General features: G+C 52.7%; 1 protein-coding gene across 3 annotated transcripts in view; it reads left to right on the forward strand.

Moving 5' to 3' along the window:
* FGD2 (FYVE, RhoGEF and PH domain containing 2) overlaps positions 1 to 17227 on the forward strand; it is a 30012-nt gene extending 12785 nt beyond the window's left edge. Inside the window, exons 10-17 of one of the 3 annotated variants that reach the window (XM_086706729.1) lie at positions 4376 to 4455; positions 4540 to 4570; positions 5050 to 5142; positions 6188 to 6319; positions 9270 to 9416; positions 10563 to 10709; positions 15003 to 15085; positions 16966 to 17227. In XM_086706729.1, coding sequence (XP_086562855.1) covers positions 4376 to 4455; positions 4540 to 4570; positions 5050 to 5142; positions 6188 to 6319; positions 9270 to 9416; positions 10563 to 10709; positions 15003 to 15085; positions 16966 to 17056 — 804 coding nt within the window. In that variant the 3' untranslated portion in view covers positions 17057 to 17227. Of the gene's footprint in view, positions 1 to 4375; positions 4456 to 4539; positions 4571 to 5049; positions 5143 to 6187; positions 6320 to 9269; positions 9417 to 10562; positions 10710 to 11046; positions 11521 to 15002; positions 15086 to 16965 lie in introns of those variants that run through there. The other 2 variants (XM_086706727.1, XM_086706728.1) reach the window with 2 other exon arrangements.
* Positions 17228 to 20627: the final 3400 nt, after the last annotated feature.

Genomic DNA, 20627 nt, shown 5'->3' on the forward strand with positions numbered 1-20627 from the left:
GTCCATCTAGACAATGGAATATTATTCAGTGATAAAAAGAAATAAGCTCTCAGACGTGCAAGAAACTTAAATGCATTTTGCCAAGTGAAAGAAGCCAGTTTGAAAAGGCTACGTGACATTCTGGAAAAGACAAAAGATCAGTGGTTTCCAGGGGTGGAAAGGAAAGGATAAGAAGGTGGAGCACAGAGGATTTTAAGGGCAGTGAAAAACTACTTTGTATGATACAATATGATACATGCCACTACATATTTGTCCAAACCCACAGAAGGGACTACACCAAGAGTAAATCCTAATGGAAACTATGGGCTTTGGGTGACAGTGCTGTGTCAACGTAGGTTCATCAATTCTAACACATGTGCCGCTCTGGTGGGGGTGTTGATAATGGAGAGGCTCTGTGTGTGCGGGCGCAGGGGGTATATGGGAAATCTCTGTATCTTTCTCTCAATTTTGCTGTGAACCTACGACTGCTCTAAAAAAAAATTAAAAGTCTTTGAAAAGAAAACCGAGGCCCAGAAAGGTTATATTTTGCTTGGGGGTCACACAGCAAATCCTGGTCTGAGCGATCAAACCAGGTATAGCCGCGGCCAGAGCCCCTGTACCTAATCACCATACTGGACTGCCTCCTGTTAAGGCTTCAACTCAGAGGGGCAGACTTATGCTGAATCACAGGCATAGTGGAGTAAGTGGTGGGGGAACCTTCTTGACAACTCCTCTCTGATCACTCCTGAGTCCCGGAGCGTCCTGAGGGCTGGGGCTGGGAGAAGCAGAGGTCAGGTCCGGGCTGTCCTGGTACCCTTCCATTTCTCCATCTCTTACCCCTATCACCACCTCCCTGTCCTCACCCAGGACCTGTCCTAGGAGGGAGGTTCAGGTAGGAGTTGAGCCAGGACCCTCCGTCCTCTGGAGAACCCCTGGGCCTCAGAGAGCCCTCAGCAGGAGGGCCTTGCCCTTGCTCCCGACTAGGCTTGCCTGGCATTTGGGGCCCAGTCAAGGGGCCTGGAAATGAATGCAGCCTGAGAGGGTAATGAAAGCCAGTAGAGGGACCTGGGCAGCCTGTGGGCATTCCAGCCCACTCCCCGTGCCTGAGTTGACTGAGGTCTTTTATGAATGCAGCCCCTCACCCTGGGACATCCAGCTTCCCTTCCTCAGTCTTCAGAATGTCCCAGAGGCCGGGGTGTGTGTGCAGGCTTGTATGTCTGGGAGCCTTGGTGAGGGAGACTGAGAAAGGCATGTTTAAGGAGAATAACAGACAGACAGAAGTGGAGACAGGCGGCCTTGTCTCAGGGCTGGCAGAGACCCAGGCATAGAAAAAGAGAGGCAGAGATTGACAGAGAGAAAAGCCAAGAAATAGAGAGGCCGAAACAGAGTCATAAAGAGAATATACACGGAGAGAGGACTGAGAGCGTCAGACCCTTAGAGAATGTGTTGAGGGGTCAGTATGTGCCGGGTTCCTGGTGCCTACCAGTCCCACCGAGTACGTTCCCTGCACAGTGTGTCTGATGTTCCATTGGCCACACAGCACCTTCTCTTGAATGGCTCAGGCAGGGCAGGCACAGAGCTATCCGCCTGTCCACTTCTGTGCAGGAACCATTTTCTGAGTCTGAAGTCTAAAGGCAGTTCTGGCCTTTGATCACCATGATGGTTCCCACCGGTCTATGACCCCCTCGCCTCCTCCCTTCTGGATATTGGGGGGGCCTAGTTCTCACCAGCTGATTCTCCCCAAGGTCTGAGTTGGTCCTAATGTTGTGCTGTCCTGCACGAGGCCAGCCTGGGGAGAAGGAAGGGATAAAGGCACACACATACCCAGAGTCTCCATGTACAACTGTGCAGGTTGGGCACTGCACCAGCATGCCTCCCCTAAGATGAGCAAATCTCATCTGGATTGTCTATTTACAGTTCTTACTTCTAAGTTTTTATTTATTTATTTTTGAGAGAGAGATGGGGGAGGGGGGACAGAGATGGAGAGAGAGAGAAAATCCTAAGCAGGCCAAACGCTGCCAGCGCAGAGCTCGATCTCACAAACCTCAAGATCATCACCTGAGCCGAAATCGAGAGTCTGGGGCTCAACTGACCGAGCCACTCAGGTGCCCCTTTAGTTACAATTCTTATTGTCCGGCAGATGGCAGTCAAGCGACTTGTTCCAACGAAACCTCAACATTATGCCAGTTTGCCAACAGATGTCAGTAAAGCGTTTTGAAGAAGGGGTGTCTTTTTCTAATTAGCACAAAGGCACCGTAGGGGTTAGCAGGGGCCTGAACCGGCCCAGACCTGGGGAGTGGTTGACACTGGACACAGCAGAGCCTGGGAACTGGCCTCCAGAAGCTTCCATCCTGCCCCTCTGCAGAGGGGATCCTGGAGTCTCAGGCCAGGAGCTCCCCTCGGTTCCCCTTTTTCTACTAAAAGCATCATATTTCTTTTTAGCTCTGGATCCCAAACCTCAGATTTCTCTTTTTTTTCCCCCCTCCCCTCTCTCTCCATTAGTCATGGAGTCTTGCCAGATTTCCCGATACTGTCCCCCAGGGAGAAACGTTCTCTCTTCCCAGGTAGCAGGCAGGCCCCTCGTCCCCTTGCACACAGCTGCGGGAGGGGCTTTCTCCGACACCTCTCCAACAGCTGCTCCAGGTATAAATCCTCGGAGCCTCCCCATTGCCAAGAGTTTGAGTCCAAACCACATCAGGCCCCTCCTAGAGGGAACAGACTGATTCTGTGGGCCTGAAGGTGAAGGAGACCTAACGTGGGGCAGGATGTACCCAGGGTCACTGTTCTCCGGGATGCGGTGGGCCACCCTGAAAGTGGGCAAAAGCCTGGCCACCACATGGCTGGGAGCCAGCAGAGAGTCTCGAGTGTCAGTGGAACAACAAAGTTCTGCCACACTAGGGCTCTTGTCTATGTCTTAGTTTCCCTTTGTGACTCTCTCTCTCCACACTGCCTGGAAGAGGTCTGTGCTTGTAAGACTCTGGGAGTGGCGTGGAAATAGATGTTCTTGCCCCTTGGGGGCCCCAAACCTGAATTTGAATCCTCATTCTACCCTGTAGATGCCGTGTGAGCTCAGGCAGGTCTCCTGCCCTCTCTGAGTCTCCATCTCCATATCTCCTAAAGGAGGGTGTAACATCTCTCTCTCTCCCAAGATTGCTGTGAAGATTTTCTTTAAGTTCCTATTACAGGCATTTTTGAGCCAAGAAAGTAGTACAATGAACCCCTGTACGCTCATCACCCGGTTTCAACAGTTGTCAACCCCAAACCAGCCTTGTTCCCTCAGGAGTCTCCTTCCTAATCCCCTTTCCACTGGATTATTTAAGAGCAAATCTCAGATGCATAATCATTTCACCTATAAACACAGTATGTGTCTGAAAGAGAAAGGACTGTCCTTTTTTTTTTGCCATAAAAGGTGACAACGGTACTGTTATCACATCTGGCAAATGAATAATAATTATTTAATAATATTAAGATCCTTTGGTTTTCCTTGACTGTCTCATAAATGTCTTCTCACAGCCGATCTGTTTGAATCGTTTGTGATATGTTTCTTACATCCCTTCTAATCCATTACACATCCCTTTCCTCTTTTTTCTCCTTTGTTAATTGAAGAAACCAGCTCATTCCCTGGAAGCATTTTGCAGTCTGGATTTTGCCGACTGCACCCCTGTGGTGTCATCAACGTGTCCCGCGGTCCCCCATATTTCCTGTAAACTGGCAGAGAGCCTAGAGGCCTGACCAGATTCAGCTATGCAAGACTCTCGCTGCCTGTCGCTGTCCTCGAGAGGCGTGTAGAGGCTAAGTGCTAGGGTGGATCAGTGGGTTCAGCAGTTGTGCGAATAAAAAGGGAACAGGTGTGGAGAAGCCCTGAGGTCAGTGGCCGGGACATAGTCAGCGCTGTCTGACTGGCAGCCTTCACAATGACCTTGGACCTGTGGGGTTCTGGGACAAGGGGACAGTGAAAGGCAGTAGAAGTGGGGGGTCTGTTGGGTTCTATGAATTGGGCAACCAATGTCTTCCTTCACTGTGTGGGGTAGAGGGTCTTGTTCTAGGCTTTAGGTTTGCTCTTGAAAAAGCTGTGTCCCCAAACCCAATTTATGACCCAATTTGCGTTTCTGGGGAGTCCTTTGTGAGGAACTGTCACTCCTACCTCACACTGGGCCAACTTAGCCGCGGCTAAAATTCCAGGAGCCTTGACACCCCGTGTTCTCAGAGTGCAGCCTGGCTGCGGGTGCCTTTGCTTGGTTCCGCGGGTGTAGGGAGGCCTTGGACAAGGTTGCGATGCCCGACCCTCGATTTTGAACCGTCCCCTGGGCACAGTCCGCCTCCATCCACCCCGCGGTGTCTGGGGGGCAGGGGCTGACAAACCTGAGCGAATCCCCTCCCTCCCAATGCCGAGCAGGTGCGGGAGCTGACCGATGCGGAGTTCCCCCACTCCTTCTTGGTGTCTGGGAAGCAGCGCACCTTGGAGCTACAAGCGCGGTAGGCGGGGAGGGGGTGGGGGGATGGGCCCGGCGGGAAAACTGGGAGGGGCTCCTCTCAACACCGTGTTCACTTTCCGAGCAGGTCCCAGGAGGAAATGATTTCCTGGATGCAGGTATCAGAACGATCCAGGGCCCCTAGGATTCTGACCCCACACTACCCACCCAGGCTGAGGGGGAGGGTGGGGTGTGCGTGTACATGTTCATGGTGGGGGGGCAGGTGTGTGTGTGTGTGTGTGTGTGCGCGCGCGCGCGCGCGCGCGCCCGCGCGCGCGCATGCCCAGCTGCTCCCTGTGCTTCTTCAGGAGTCGGTCTGTGGTAGTTTGAAATCAGATCTGGGGTCAAATCTTGCTGCCTTTCCCTGCCTACCTGGGTGGCCTTGGGCAAGTCACTTAATGTCCTCAGTTTTCACATCTGTCACCTGGGGCTAACACTCTCTCCTCCCTTGAGTCAGCCAGTGTGTGCTGAGAATCCAGTGCCTCGCACCCAGTAGGCTTTCAGCAATGTCTGTTGGCGGTGTGGATGGATGGACAGATGAGCAAGCCCTCCCTTTCCCCCCCCCCCCCCCACCCAACCACCTCCCGTACCCCCTCAGGCCTGCCAAGCAGCCATTGACCAAATTGAGAAGCGGAACGAAACCTTCAAGGCTGCGGTCCAAGGCCCGGAGGGAGACACCCAGGAGCAGGAGGTAAGTGAAGCCTTTGCATATCCCTCACTGGAGCCACCAGCCTCACACATGCTTATTCCCTCACTTTGCTCTGCCCAGCCCGGCTCGGAGGGCAGGGGAGTGTCACCCACCAGGAGTGATTCAAAGGAACCAGGGAAAGCCCACCCACCCCAAACATCAGAGACTCGGTGCCAAAGGTTCTCCCATTAGCAAAAAATTCCTTTGGGAGCCTCTGTATGCCACAATCCCTAGGAAAGATTTCACATCTACGCAGCTCGGACTGCTAGCCGGAGGTCTGGGTTGAACGTGCCTGAGGAATGTAAGACCAAGGGAAGGTGGGGGGTCGGGGGGAGAGGGAGAGTGTCTGTGACTGGATTTCTAATCTGAGTTCTGAACTCTGGCTTCCTGGGTGTCTTTGCTGAGTCCCTTGACCTCTCTGGGCCTCAGTTTCCTCACCTGTGAAAGGGGAGTAATAGTGACTGACCTAGCATATAGTCTGTCAGTTCGGTCAGCTTCATGTGGAAGCTGCTGGGAAGCACAGCACACGCGACCCCTGCCACGAGCAGGTGGCCAGAGGGCCCCAGGGCGAGGCCAGAAGGGGGTCACGAGCAGGTGGCCAGAGGGCCCCAGGGTGAGGCCAGAAGGGGGTCACGAGCAGGTGGCCAGAGGGTCCCAGGGCGTGGCCAGAGGGTCCAGGGGGAGGCCAGAAGGGGGTCACAAGCAGGTGGCCAGAGGGTCCCAGGGCGTGGCCAGAAGGGATTCATGAGCAGGTGGCCAGAAGGTCCCAGGGCGTGGCCAGAAGGGGGTCACGAGCAGATGGCCAGAGGGTCCCAGGGCGTGGCCAGAAGGGGGTCACAAGCAGGTGGCCAGAGGGTCCCAGGGCGTGGCCAGAAGGGGGTCACGAGCAGGTGGCCAGAGGGCCCCAGGGCGAGGCCAGAAGGGATTCACGAGCAGGTGGCCAGAGGGTCCCAGGGCGTGGCCAGAAGGGGGTCACGAGCAGGTGGCCCGAGGGTCCCAGGGAGAGGCCAGAAGGGGGTCACGGAGTGCCCACCCTACTGCCCAACAGCTGCAGTCTGAGGAGCTGGGCCTCCGGGCGCCACAGTGGGTCCGGGACAAGATGGTGACCATGTGCATGCGCTGCAAGGAGCCCTTCAACGCCCTGACGCGCCGCCGCCACCACTGCCGAGCCTGCGGCTACGTGAGTCGTCCCGCCATCACCCCTGCCTCCACCCGTCCCTCCCCTGCCTTCCCCTCCCTGGCCCAGGGCCCCTCTCCCCTCCCCGCCAACTCTGCGGGCTCCCACCCACGCAGCCCAGAAGCATCAGGTGCCGACTCTGAGCCAGGGATGTGAGTGTTTGGACCTCCCGGTGCCCACCCGTGAACCAGGGGCTCGTCATCCCCGTTCTGCAGATGGGGAAACGAGGCTCAGAGAGGCCAGACGATGTGCTCAAGACACTCCCCAAAGCTGGCCCTGCCAGCTCCTGTTTGTACCACCATTTCCCGAGAGCCCAGACCCAGCACCGGGAAATGGGTTCCCGTTCCAGGTGGGGCGTCCACACCCCTCAGCCCCTCGCGGGCCTTGCGCCCACCACCTCATCAGCCCCATGCCTGTCTTTCCTGTCTTCTTAACCGACCCTGGCTAACTGTCCCCTCCTCTCCTGGCAAGCCCTCGGTGCTCCAGCCCCTGGTCAGTTCTGTTCCTCACCGTGCCTCAGTTTCCTCACTCGTACCGTGGGGATTGTAACACCTACCTCCAGGGTGGTAGTGAGGACCCAACAAAGAAGGTTCAGTGCCTTCCCTCTCCTTCTCCTCCTTTCCTTCCTCAGCAGTTCAGGAGGGGCCCACTCAGAGGAGCAACCACCAGCTGACTGAGGAAGGAACCTGTCCACTCTCTTACCAGCTCCGGCAGGGTTATCAGAGACAAATTTTGCTTTGCTTTTTAAGCACCTGCTGTACTTGAGCTGTTCTCTGTCGACAGTCAACATCACAACCCCCTCCATTTACTCTGCAAACAGAGAAGCCCTTTACAACCTCAGTCTTTAATGACCTCCAGGGGACAGGAGACCAGCCTGGCAGGTTGGGGCCAGTCAGGGAGGTGTCCCCAAAATGTATTTAAATGGCAATTGGGACACAAAGGAAATCTCTAGGACTGGGAACACACCTGTGTTCAGATGTAAGTGACAAGTTGTATCGGAACCTAATGGACAGGATCTGGGGATTAGCTACTGTTCTTGGTGACTCACGTCTGTAAAGAAGGGTCGTGTCAATTCACACTTGCGACTTTGTAAGTACTTCCTCAAAAATTATTAAAAATAGTCAAGAAATGCAAAGAGGCACAAAGAATAACAACACCTATGTACCCGCCTTCAAGGCACATGGAAGAAAGACGACATTCTGACCAAAAAAAAAAAAAAAATGAAATGTATAATCCTTAATTGGATTGTGGATGGCAAAAACAAAACTAGCCACAGAGGTCGTTCTGGGGAACGTCGGGGAAATTTGATCACGAGCCATCTATAGAAAGTAATATTGTATCGATGCTAAATTTCCCAAGTATGATCATGACGTTATGAATAGGGAGGAAAATGCCCTTGTTTTTAGGATATGCCAGCTACATATTTGAAGGTGCGGTGTCATGAGGACTATAATTTGCACTCAGGCGATTCAGGGAAAAAATACATGGATAGAGAGGGAGAGATAAAGCAAATGTGGCAAAAATGTTAGCAATTGGTGAGTGTGATGGGGGCAGAATCTTATGCTATTCTTTCAATTTGTCTGTAGGTTTGAAATTTTTCAAAATAAAAAGCCGGTGGAGGAGACAATAAATACACACTAACCGTGTAAACACTTTAAATCTCAATAAATTAAAATACTCCCAAGGTCGTTGAAGCCCCCCCCGTGTGGGGCTACGTGAGAGCCCCTTGGCCCAATTTCAGCGTTTCCCTTGCCCGCACCTACATTTGTATTCTGTGAGTCATTCTTTCAGTGGTTTGGGCGCCCAGTTTCTGTCTCCCCACCTGCCAGACGGGAATCCTGGTGAGGGTGGGGCGGACCAGGCTTTCTGTGGGGCCCGGGCCACGTGCTGTGCTGGGCACCCAGACGAGCCCCCTCGTCTCTGTGTTTTGGCCCCCGCTTCCAATCCCACATCCTGGGCTCAGCGTGACACCCCAGTCTTCCTGGAAGTTACATCCCGCAGCACCCATGTTTCTCTCTGATTCTTGTCATGCCTCTTTCTCCTGGCCTCCCCAGCATGACCCACATTGGCCTGTCTGGGGGCTTTCTCTGGGCTGGGCTTGGGGCGGGCCCCGCTCCACAGAGTACACATGCTGGGTCTTCCTGGCAAGAACGACCAGCTCATCTTTTTTTTTATTTTTTTTTTATTTTTAAGTTTTTTAACGTTCATTTATTTTTGAGAGAGAGAGATGGAGCGTGAGCAGGCGGGGTGGGGGGGGCAGAGAGAGAGGGAGACACAGAATCCGAGGCAAGCTCCAGGCTCTGAGCTGTCAGCACAGAGTCCGACGCGGGGCTCGAACCCACAAACCGTGAGATCATGTGATCTGAGCTGACGTCAGATGCTTAACTGACGTTAACCTCAGCCCGTTATTTTTCTATGAAAACATGCTTGACTGTAGGATTGAGTGGAATGCAAAATGTGCACGAATCCTAAAGCTTAACCATGGGGCTTTAAATACCTGTCCCGTATGTGGAGGGCCAGCCAAGTGGCCCTCGGCAAGTCCCTTGCTGTCGGGAGGGGATGACAGCCCCAGCGCTTCCACCTGGTGGGGCGGTGGGAGAACCAGGTGAGATGCTGAGGGGAGAGAGAGCTTGGAGAAGCGATTAGGTGCAGCCGTGTGTGCAGGGAAGCCCCTGGGATTCACAGCCGCCCTTACGAAGGGGGAATCAAGAGGCACCTGCAGTGGGCACCTGCCTTCGAGCCCCCGGCTGGGGGAGCCCAGAGCCTGAGCTCTCCCCTCCCCCGTGCCGTGGCCTCCAGGCCCCGGGGCTTCTGCCAGCACAGGGGACCACCTGTCTCTGCCTCCATCCCTCTCCCGGAGCTTGCTCTGTCTTCCTCCTGTCCCTGGTTGCTCTCATGCCCCCGCCCCCCAGGCCTGGGTACAGACGCGGTCCTCCCCTGCCTCACCCCCCAGGTGGTGTGTGCCAAGTGCTCCGACTACCGGGCTGAGCTCAAATACGATGACAACAGGCCCAACAGAGTCTGCTTCCACTGCTACACCTTCCTCACCGGCAGCGTGCTCCCCGAGGACAAGGAGGACAGGAGGCGGGGCATCCTGGAGGTGAGGGCCAAGGATCTCCACCCAGCAGCCGTGTGCAGGCGCCCGCCACGTGCTGGCACCGTCCTCGGTGCAAAGGAACAAGCCAGCTGCGGTCACATTTCCCATCCTCCTCTCTGCCCCTGGGCACCCCTCCCCTTCCCCCGCAAACAGAGCTGGGCCTGTCACCAAACGGAAGCAACCTTTGGCTCTAGGCTGTCATCCGGACTCTCCACCTGTCCTCTGGCCCCATCCAATAATCACAACGACCTCTCCGCACAGTTCCTGTCTGTATGCCCATGCCCTGCCCCGGAAGTCTCCGGAGGTGAAGAGGGCCGGTGTCTCTGATCCCATTTCACAGATGGGAAGACTGAGGCTGCAGGTCAGGGTCCCACTTCTGGAAAGAGGCAGACTGGAAACTCCATTCTAAGTGGAAGGGACTTCAGGGACCTGTCCCATGGAGACCCAGGCCCAGAGAGGCAGCTTATCCGAGGTCACCCAGCAAGTTAGGAGCCAGCTGTCTGGCCTCTGCCACGTATGTTCTCTCTGCTGCCTTGGGGCTGGTGGAGCCACTCTCCACACCCACAGATGCTCCCCAAGCTGCTCCCTCCCTGCCAGTCGACACCTGTGGGGCACGAGCCGCGTTCACTTCCTGCCACAATGTTCCCCAGCCCAGACACTGGCCACCACTGCCCCTCTGCCTGGTTGAAGGCCAGGTTGACATCCCACCGTCCCAGGGAGGTGGGAGAAGACCCCTTCCCCCCATTCCAGCTGAACACAGCTCCCAGGTTTCAAGGTGGTTCCCTTCCGTGGACCTCTGCCCGCTTTCCAGTTTTCCCCACTCCCTGCTCGTGCCTTCCCTGCCCGCTAGGCCACAGGCCCACTCCCTTCTCAGGCCCCCATTCTGTTCCCTGGGGCAACTCGCAGGTGAGAAGCCCCTCCTGGCACCTGCCCCAAGCTCCGGCTGGCCGGGTTTGGACCGCAGCCCTGCCACCGGCCAGCTATGTGACCACAGGCCCGCGACGGGACCTCTCTGAGGCTCAGGGACGAGCAACCCTTCCTTACAGCGTTGCCGCAAGGCTGCGAAATAGTGATTGTCAAAGCCCCCAAACCAGCGTCTGTCACAGAGTGGGCGCTCTGTTCCCTGACAGCCTCTGTCTCTGGTTGTAGAAAGGGTCTGCGGCAGGGTCGGAGCAGAGCCTAATGTGCAGCTTCCTGCAGCTGGTCGGGGACAAGTGGGGCAAGAGCGGCCCCCGGGGTTGGTGCGTGATCCCCCAGGATGACCCCCTCGTCCTCTACATCTACGCTGCCCCTCAGGTAATGCCAGCGCCCGCCTCCCAGACCTTGGCCTTCTCGCAGTTCATGTGTGTATGGGGTGGGTATTGTTGGCCCCATGTGCCCGAGGAGGAAACTGAGCCCCAGTGAGGACATGCTTCCCTCGCGTCAGGGTTAGTGGCTGTCAGAGCTGGGCCCAGACTCTGTCCAGCGGGCAGCCAGTCCTCTTCTTCCTGGATGCCCTCCCGGCAGTCCACCTGCTTCGTGGGTGTTTGGGAAGTGAGAGGTGGGGACGTGGCTATCACCTTCAAATCGGCTGTCTGAGGCATTGGGGCTGAACAGAAAGACGGCGGCCCATGGCTCTCTCCTCCCCTCCCAGGACATGCGGGCTCACACCTCCATCCCGCTGCTGGGCTACCAGGTGACTGCTGGGACCCAGGCAGACCCCCGGCTCTTCCAGCTGCAACAGTCAGGCCAGCTCTACACTTTCAAGGCTGAAACCGAGGAGCTGAGGGACCGCTGGGTGAAGGCCGTGGAGCGGGCGGCCAGCGGCTGGAGCCCCGGGAGGCCCGATGATGGGGACCTGTCTGACTGACCCACAGCTGGCCACTCTCCCCTTCAGAGTCCGGCTCCCGGCACGGGCTGACCCTGCGACCTCTGTCATCCACGGTTCCAAGCTGATCTTTCAAATAGCTGATTTCCAGGGGCGCCTGGCTGGCTCAGTCTGTAGAGCATGCGACCCTCGATCTCGGGGGTGTAAATTTGAGCCCCATGTTGGGTGTGGGGATTACTTAAAAATATAAATAAACTTTAAAAAACAAACAAACGACTGATTTCCAGTCGTCAGTGCCCAGACCGTGTGTCTTGACTTGGAATTCAGAAAACGTGGATTTGTTCCTTTGGGGAGGGGGTAACTGAGCATCCCTGTTTGCTCAAGGGCTGAGGTGGTGCTGGGGACATAGGACTTAACAGCGCTAAGACCTGGAAAGTCCCAGATAACCCAGGACTGTTGGTCACCAGTATGGTTCTCAGCCTGGGCTGTACATTAGCATCACTTGGGGACCTTTAAAAAATACCAAAGAAGGGATGCCTGGATGGTTCAGTCGGTTAAGCGTCCGACTTCGGCTCAGGTCACGATCTCACGGTCCGTGAGTTCGAGCCCCGCGTCGGGCTCTGGGCTGATGGCTCAGAGCCTGGAGGCTGCTTCAGATTCTGTGTCTCCCTCTCTCTCTGCCCCTCCCCTGATCGTGTTCTCTCTCTCTCTCTGTCTCAAAAATAAATAAACATTAAGAATACATTTAAAAAAAATCCTTAAGGAAAGAAATGAGGAAGGGAGCCACACAGATATCAGAGGGAAGAGCATTCCGGGTGGAAGGAACAGCAAGTGCCAAGGTCCTGAGGTGGGAGCCTGCCTGGCACATGTGAAGAACAGTGAGGAGGTCAGGATGTCTGGAGCAGAGTGGGCAGGAAGGAACTAAGAGAAGACATCAGATCATAGTCAGATCATCCCTAAACTAAAGGTGAGGTCAGGGGAGGCAGATGTGGGGGCCCTCCAAGGGCTGAGTGAGATGGAGAGTCGTTAGGGGGCGGGGCATCTGATTTAACAGACTCCCCCCTGCTGCTTGTTGTGACAGACTGAATGTGGCAAGGGTGGAAACAGTTTAGAGGCTGTGACACCAACCCCCCCGTGAGAGAGGCGATGAGAAGGGACTGGATTCTGGATTTATTCTGAAGGTAGAGCAGAGATTCCCTCACAGGGTGAACGTGGTGAGAGAGGCGGAAGGAGCCAAAGGTGACACTGAGTGAGACCTCTGACCTGACAGCGTGGAGGACGGAGCTCCTGTTGACTGAGATAAGAAAGCCGTGGAGGCAGCGGGTCAGGGGGCAGCAGCACATCAGATCTCTGACGTGGACAAGTCATAGCTGAGGCACCCACTCCTGGCCACATCCAGTGGTGGCGTGCCTGAGCCCGGGTACCAGGTCTGGACTGGGGATGCAAACGTGGGAGCTGTCAACCCAGAGATGGGGGTCAAAGTGTACATCAAACAGGGGCGCCTGAGTGGCTCAGGCGGTTGAGCGTCCGACTCTTGATTTCAGCTCAGGTCATGATCTCACAGTTGGTGAGTTCGAGCCCCAAGTTGGGATCTGCGCTAACATCGCAGAACATGCTTGGGATTCTCTCTCTTACTCTCTGTGCCCCCCCCCTCTTGTGCACACATCCTGTCTCTCTCTGTCTCAAAATAAGTAAATAAACTTAAAAAAAAAAAAAAAAGACTATCAAAGCATGCGTGAAACAGAAGGAAGAGGTCCAAGTCCTGAGCCCTGCACATCCCAACATTTTAACCTTTTGACCTACGTTTACAATTCTGAGAATTTACCGCAAGGAGACAGGCCAGTGCGACAAGATTCATGGATATGATTTACAATAGTTCTCCCAAACTGAGGACTACAGAAATAACCCATCCAAATGGGGAGACCTTTGCCCATAAACTTATGCCCATCCAGAGGGACTCAGACAAACTGCTGTATCCATGCAGCGAACCATGCGGCTGTTGGAAGGGAAGGCTTAAATGTTAATGTGCTGCCTTGGGAAGACCGCCGGGATGCGTTAAGCAAGGAACAACCACAGAAGGATCGAACACTTTTAAACGCTCACTGTGTGTCAAGCACTGTGCTAAGGCCTGGGAGGCGATTATTTCATTCGATTCTTCTGTTTTCTCCTTTTTTTTTTTAATGTTTATTTGTTTTTGAGAAAGAAAGAGAGCGTGTGAGCGGAGGAGAGGCAGAGAGAGAGAGGGAGACAGAGAATCCCAAGCAGGCTCCGCACCCATCAGCCCAAAGACCCATGTGGGGCTCGAAACCACCAACCTTGAGATCACGACCTGAGCTGAAATCGGATGCTCAACTGACTGAGCCACCCAGGCGCCCCTGATTCTGAATAATATTAGAAGTAGGTGCTAATTTGGATCCTCATTTTACAGATGAGAAAACCACGGCTTCATTGGTTGAATAATTTGTTTGTGGGCACATAACATGGGGTAGCGGAGGCAGCATTCCCAACCATTGTGCGGTGGAACATTCCAGTCCTGCTTGGATGGAGACGTTTTGTATCTGCACCATCTTTTAAGGGCTACCCAATATACTGCAGGAGTAGATGATTTGCTTTCTTCTTTAGGTGCTTCTGTGGATTTGGATTTTTTTCACTATCGCATATCACTTCTATAATCCCAAGGACAAAAGTGGTTTCCCATGTTAAGAGGAACATAAAGGAAGGAACAAAGGAAGACTCACCTGTTCTTCTCCAGGGGCCCAACCTGCTACGCAGGGTTGCTAAGACATCAGTGCCAGAGCCCAGGGGCTGAGTGGCCTCAGGGAAGCACTACCTGGGAGCATCCAGTGAGAAGGGGATCACTTGTTAGGCCACTTGTTAGGGTCATGGAAATGTGGAAGGACCAGAGGGTAGGGGAGGGCCTGGACTTGGCAGAACTCGGCGGTCCCACCGGAGAGCCATGGACACTGAGAGGGTTGTCCCCTGGGAGCCCAAATGGCCCCCTGTGACCCGGGCAGCCTTTGACCTCTCCCGGCATCTCCTCACCCTGGATTCCTCACTCGCTGACACTGTGCATCCCAGGCTCCGGCTGTCGGGCGGCAGAGGCTCCGAGGGCTTTGAATTTCTTCTGCGAAAGGTCCCTACCTCTAAAAAGCTGGAGGTTCCCCAGCAGTCTGGGAGCTCTGGTGCCCATGCACCCCCACCCTGGCGGGAGAACTCAGAGGGAAGAGAGAAGGCTGGCGGGTGTCAGGGCGAGGGCATCTCTGGAGGGCCCGGTGGACCCCGAGTCACCTGGAAGGCCTCCCCTTCTGGGAAATCTCCCTTCCGCAGGCACAAGGAGGTGGCGTTGCTGCCAGCACGCTGGGGCTCCAGGAATGGCATTCATTCATTCACTCATTCATTTCTGCCTGTGTTCGTCATTGCTGGCGTTATTATTTTACGATGTGGTGAGCACTCGGCCCGCATCATCTCACTTCATTCCGTAACGGCCTTTTGGCATTGTTTCAAGTGACCACGTTTTACGGATGAGCAAGACTGAATAACCTGTCCGTGGTCACCCAGCCGGGGAGTAACGAATGTATTCAAGTTCAGACCCAGGCCCACCGGATTCCAAAGTCTGACCCCAGCTAGCACTAGGGGGCAGTATCTCCCAGGGATTAATGGGTCCGGGCCACCACACAGCTCTGCCACTTACGGGCTGCGTTGTCTTGGGCGAGGCTTCGCCACTCCGTGTGGGGGTTTCCTCACCTGTCAAAGGAGGGATAACCATGGTCCTACCTCTCTAGGGACTGACGTGTCAACTGAATGGATACATGTCCGGCATTCAGAACAGTGACGGGCCACCCGTGATTATTACAGGCATTCACAGGTATCAGCTCTTTCCTCCTGCTCTGTCTGCCTCCTTATGCTGTGATGCCCGTATTTCTGGAGGATCCGGGGATAAAAAGTTGAAAAAAAAAATCAAAGTCCTGGCTCTAAGGGAGCTCAGTGTCTAGGTCATTAAAATCACTTGGGAATCTTTTGAAACACTCCCGATGCCCAGGCTGCACCCCAAGCTCAAATAAGAAGCCCTGAGTTTGGCTGGGGCTGTGGCATCAGACTTTTAAAGCTTGATGGTGATTCCGATAGACAGCTCACTCCGAAAGGGCAGGACCGGTTCCTGAGCCGGTCATCTCTCGACACCGCTTCGCTCCTTCAATCACACCAACGCTGTACTGTTCTATCCAGTTTGCATTAAGACTGGTATCTATCTCCACCACTGAAAATGTAAGTTCCTGGAGGGCAGGGACTTTGTCTCTTGTTCACCATGTTTCCCAGCCTCTGGCCCACAGTCCGTCCTCGGACCGTTGGGATGAATTGTGTGGCTCAGATACGGCAAGGCGGTCACCGTACTTACTAATCGTTGCTATGGCCACACTGATGCAGTTCTAGAACCTTCACGCCTGCCCTTCCCCAGCACTGACCCTCTTTTATTCATCCCTGCACCCCAGAACTTGGCAGAGGGAGCTCTATAGACTCTTCATAAAAGAGTTCTAGGACTCTCTTATGTTTTGAGCGAGTGCTCAAAACCTATCCTCTGGCCTGGATTCACACTAGCTCGGTCAGGCCACGTGCTCTTTTTCTTCCACTGAGGCGCCTGGAGGTCAAAGACGTGAAATGACGTGTGCAAGGCCACGTGGCACTCCTGTGGACTCTCTCAGGGACCAGGACGAGATGCTCCTAACTCTGACTGTGGCCTCATCCCTTGCCTCTCTCCCATGGCTGGACCCCAGGGCCCCGCTCCTCTCTGAAACTGGTCACAGTGGGAGAACTCACCATGGAAATCGGCAAATCGGCCCCTCTCACCCCTCCGCCCCCTGAAAAAAGAGCTGGCTGTTCATTTTCGCCATGGGACACCCAGCCTGGCACCCTGAGCCCACCTGCCCATGTCTTGAGCTTACAGCCCTCAAGGGTGGCCCAGATGCCCGATCATTATTCATTTTTTGAGACACAGAGACAGAGTGTGAGTGGGGGAGGGGCGGAGAGAGAGGGACACACAGAACCCGAAGCAGGCTCCAGGCTCCGAGCTGTCAGCCCAGAGCCCGACGCGGGGCTCGAACTCCTGGACCGTGAGATCATGACCTGAGCTGAAGTTGGACGCTTAACCGAATGAGCCACCCAGGCGTCCTCCCAAGAGCTAACGTTTAAAGAGCACTTACTGTGTGCTTTCCACATATCAGCTCATTTAATCCTTACACGAGTCCATTGTACAGACGAGAATAAGGAGGCGCAGAGAGATTCGGCCACTTGCCCCACATCACACGGTGGGGAAGCAGAACTGGTCATAGAGGCTCTGTGACCTCTCTGGGAAGCAGCAAGAAGCACATCAGATTTCGAATTTTAAAAACATGATGTTGAGTCCTGGTTCTGTCACCCCCTTGTGACTTCATTCTGCAGGCCCCAGCTTCCTTCCTCATTCATAAAACAGGATGACCGACACGTGCACTGCGCATTAATAGGCTTGTTTCAGGGTCAAAAGATATCATGGGTGTAAAAGGGCTTCAAAGGCCGTAAAGGGCTGAGGACACGAGTGGATGATTAGCATACGGTTCTCCTTTCCCATTTTCATGTTCTCTCCGGCTTCTCGGAAGGGTTCTCTGCCTCAGTGGGCCCAGTGCGTGTGGCGCCCAGTAAGCTCCTTCTCGGAGGCGGAGGTGCTCGGGGAGTGACTTCTCCTCCTTTATTCTCTGCTGGGCCCCTATTTCCCAGGCTTTTCAGGGAGACTCATCACCTGTCCTCTCTCCCACGACCATCGAGCACAGTCTCGGAGGGCGGAGGGTTCACTCCAGCAGGCACTTAACCTCACATCAAGACCAGCCCTGGAATGAAGTCCACGAGCACATCTTAGACATTATGGTAGAAACCAGTTGGAAATTATAATTTGTTTTATAGAAACTGGCATAAGGAAACTTTCCAGAAACATATCTACTTTTGTGAAACAAGGCAATAAATCCTGGTCTTCGAAAAAAAATCATTTGTCTTTCAAAAATCATTTTTAATATATTTCATATTTTTTTTTCATGAAAATACATCACTTTCTTGGAAATACAACTTACAATAAAGCGCCCGGATCTTAAGTGTATGGACTGATGACTTTCCACATGTGTTCACGCACATAATCACCACTCAGACCGAGGCCCAGGACCCACTTCTAGCACCCGGGAGGGCTCCCTCATGTCCCGCCCCCAGGCAATGCCTGCTCCCACAGTATTGATTTATTTTTGGTACAAAATTCAACGGGGCGCCTGGGTGGCACAGTCGGTTAAGCGTCCGACTTCAGCCAGGTCACGATCTCGCGGTCTGGGAGTTCGAGCCCCGCGTCAGGCTCTGGGCTGATGGCTCAGAGCCTGGAGCCTGTTTCCGATTCTGTGTCTCCCTCTCTCTCTGCCCCTCCCCCGTTCATGCTCTGTCTCTCTCTGTCCCAAAAATAAATAAACGTTGAAAAAAAAAAATTAAAAAAAAAAAAATTCAAAAGGGGCAAAGGATAAGTTGAAAAATCTCCCTTCTATCCTGCAGTCAGATAGCCATTTTTTACCCTAAGAGTCGCTATTACTGGCTTCTTACAGATATCTCCAAAGAAAGGAGACAGGTGTGCCCACGCACAAACACACACAGTTATGTTATATTGTGTTATGTTACGTTACAGTATATATATTCTCTCTCTCTCCTTTATACAAAAAAAGCACTTGAGTATGCAATTGTCCTGTTCTTTATGTTTTTTAACTTAATACATCTTAAAGCACTGGAATCATTTTAACAATCGGCAGTATCTTTACCAAAACGCTGCCCCTTACAAACACTTGGTTTACATAAACTCCAAATTTTATTACCAAATAATTCTTAAAAATGTTTTTTAATGTTTATTTTTGAGAGAGAGAGAGAGACGGAGTGCAAGTGGGGGAGAGACAGAGAGAGAGGGAGACAGAATCAGAAGCAGGCTCCAGGCTGTCAGCACAGAACCCGAGGTGGGGTTCGAATTCACTAAACCGCAAGATCATGACCTGAGCCAATGTCGGGCGCTTAACCGACTGAGCCGCCCAGGTGCCCCTATTATCAAATAATTCTATGCTCTGCCTTACAGCTCTCTGAGGGTCCTTAGGCAGCTAGTCCTGCTACTACATCAAAAAATACGATTCGGGGCGCTCCTGGGTGGCTCCGTCGGTTGAGTGTCCAACTCCAGCCCAGGTCATGATCTTGTGGTTTGTGAGTTCGAGCCCCGCGTCAGGCTCTGTGCTGACAGCTCGGAGCCTGGAGCCTGCTTCGGATTCTGTGTGTCTCCATCTCTTGGCCCCTCCCCTGCTCATTCTCTGTCTCTCTCTGTCCCTCAATAATAAACTAATGTTTAAAAAGTTTAAAAGGTATTTCTTTAAAAAAAATGATTCAATTAGGCAAATATGATTCATGTAACTTTTCACAGCCTACCCAAACCATCCTGGGTTTGTATATTGGTCTTATTGGTATTATCTTTTCCTTTTGTAGCCCTATCAACGACAATATCATACGTTTATATTCTCAATAATTCATGAGTTCTTTTTTTTTTTTTTTTAAAGTCTAGTTGTACTTTATTGAGAAGTTAAAGAGCACAAAATAGAATGCAATGCAGGGATTTTTAAGAACAACAGAAACATAGAACTGAATATGTCTCTTAGAATCCATTGGCTGCACAAGATTTTCTATTGACTTTTTTTCCCCTTAGACTCTGGATTGCCGTTTAGTTATAGGAGTCAGTGTCTTCTTACTTGATTGAGATTCCTTTTTTTTTTTTTAATATAATTTATTGTCAAGTTAGCTTACAGTGTGCACAGTGTGCTCGTGGCTTTGGGAGTAGATCCCTATGATTCATCACTTACATACAACACCCAGTGCCCATCCCAACAAGTGCCCTCCTCAATGCCCATCACCCATTTTCTCCTCTCCCCCGCCCCTCCCCTATCAACCCTCAGTTTGTTCTCTGTATTTAAGAGTCTCTTATGGTTTGCCTCCCTCTCTGTTTGAAACTATTTTTTCCCCTTCCCCTCCCCCACGGTCTTCTGTTAAGTTTCTCAAATTCCACATGTGCGTGAAAACATGTATCTGTCTTTCTCTGACTGATTTATTTCACTTAGCATCATACCCTCCAGTTCCACCCACGCTGTTGCAAATGGCAGGATTTCATTCTTTCTCATTGCCAAGTAGTATTCCATTGTGTATATAAACCACATCTTCTTTATCCATTCATCAGTGGATGGACATTTGGGCTCTTTCCGTAATTTGGTTATTGTTGATAGCGCTGTTAATAAACATTGGGGTACATGTGCCCCTATGAATCAGCACTCCTGTATCCTTTGGATAAATTCCTAGTAGTGCTATTGCTGGGTCATAGGGTAATTCTATTTTTAGTTTTTTGAGGAACCTCGATACTGTTTTCCAGAGCAGCTGCACCAGTTTGCATTCCCACCACACCAACAGTGCAAAAGAGTTAATAATTCATGAGTTCTAAAGGACATGTGTGAGAGACCAAAAAACCAAAACCAAACAAAACAAAGACACACACACACACAAAGTGACTAAAATGTGGAACACAAATTGTGGAATTTCTCAAAGGCCTGCATTATTGGAGCTTATTAGTTTGGGGTGAATAAAAGGGAAAAGAAATATTTTGTACTTTCAGATGCATTAAGCAGTTTTCCAGGAATTGGTCAAGAGAATCCTCTGGTGGTATATAAACTTCCCCAGGGGAGACAGCAGGTCAGCTAAAGGTGCAGCGGAGGGTGCTGGGCTGGGCTGGGAGTTCCAGGAAGCAGAGTAGGGTGCGGTCAGGAGCAGGAAGGCTAGGAGATAATCCAGGGGTGCCTAGGTCGCCCAGTCAGTTAACCATCTGACTCTTGTTTTTGGCTCAGGTTATGAACTCACTGTTCAGAGGTTCAAGCCCTTCATTGGGCCCTGGGCTGACAGCACGGAGCCTGCTTGAGGTTCTCTGTCTCCCTCTTTCTCTGCCCCTCTCCTGCTCACACACTCTCTCAAAAATAAATAAATAAACGTTAAAAAAAAGTTTAAAAGATAATCCAAATCAAAGTCTTCAGATGCAGCAGCAAGGCCAAAGAGCATACACAGGGCCCCAAACCAAAGACACAGCCAATGGGCAGAGCTTTGGAGCTGGACTGGCTGAGCACAGAGTTAGAAACAAGTTGGCAGGCACCAGATTGTTGCCAAGAGTGAGGCCATAGCTCATTGGTCTCTAGGTGCATGTGTGGGACATGCTGACCCACCGTATGGACTTTGTGGAGCATTGTTACAATAACGGCCCCCAACGGAATTAGCCCCACCCCTGTCTTTTGGAATGTTTCTAGTATCATGTGAAGAAGCCCAGCATGAAAGACCCCAGGGAGAGA

The sequence above is a fragment of the Puma concolor genome, chromosome B2 (genome assembly GCF_028749965.1).
Source record: "Puma concolor isolate L17-30 chromosome B2, mPumCon1.1.hap2, whole genome shotgun sequence".
NCBI classification, from domain to species: Eukaryota; Metazoa; Chordata; class Mammalia; order Carnivora; family Felidae; genus Puma; species Puma concolor.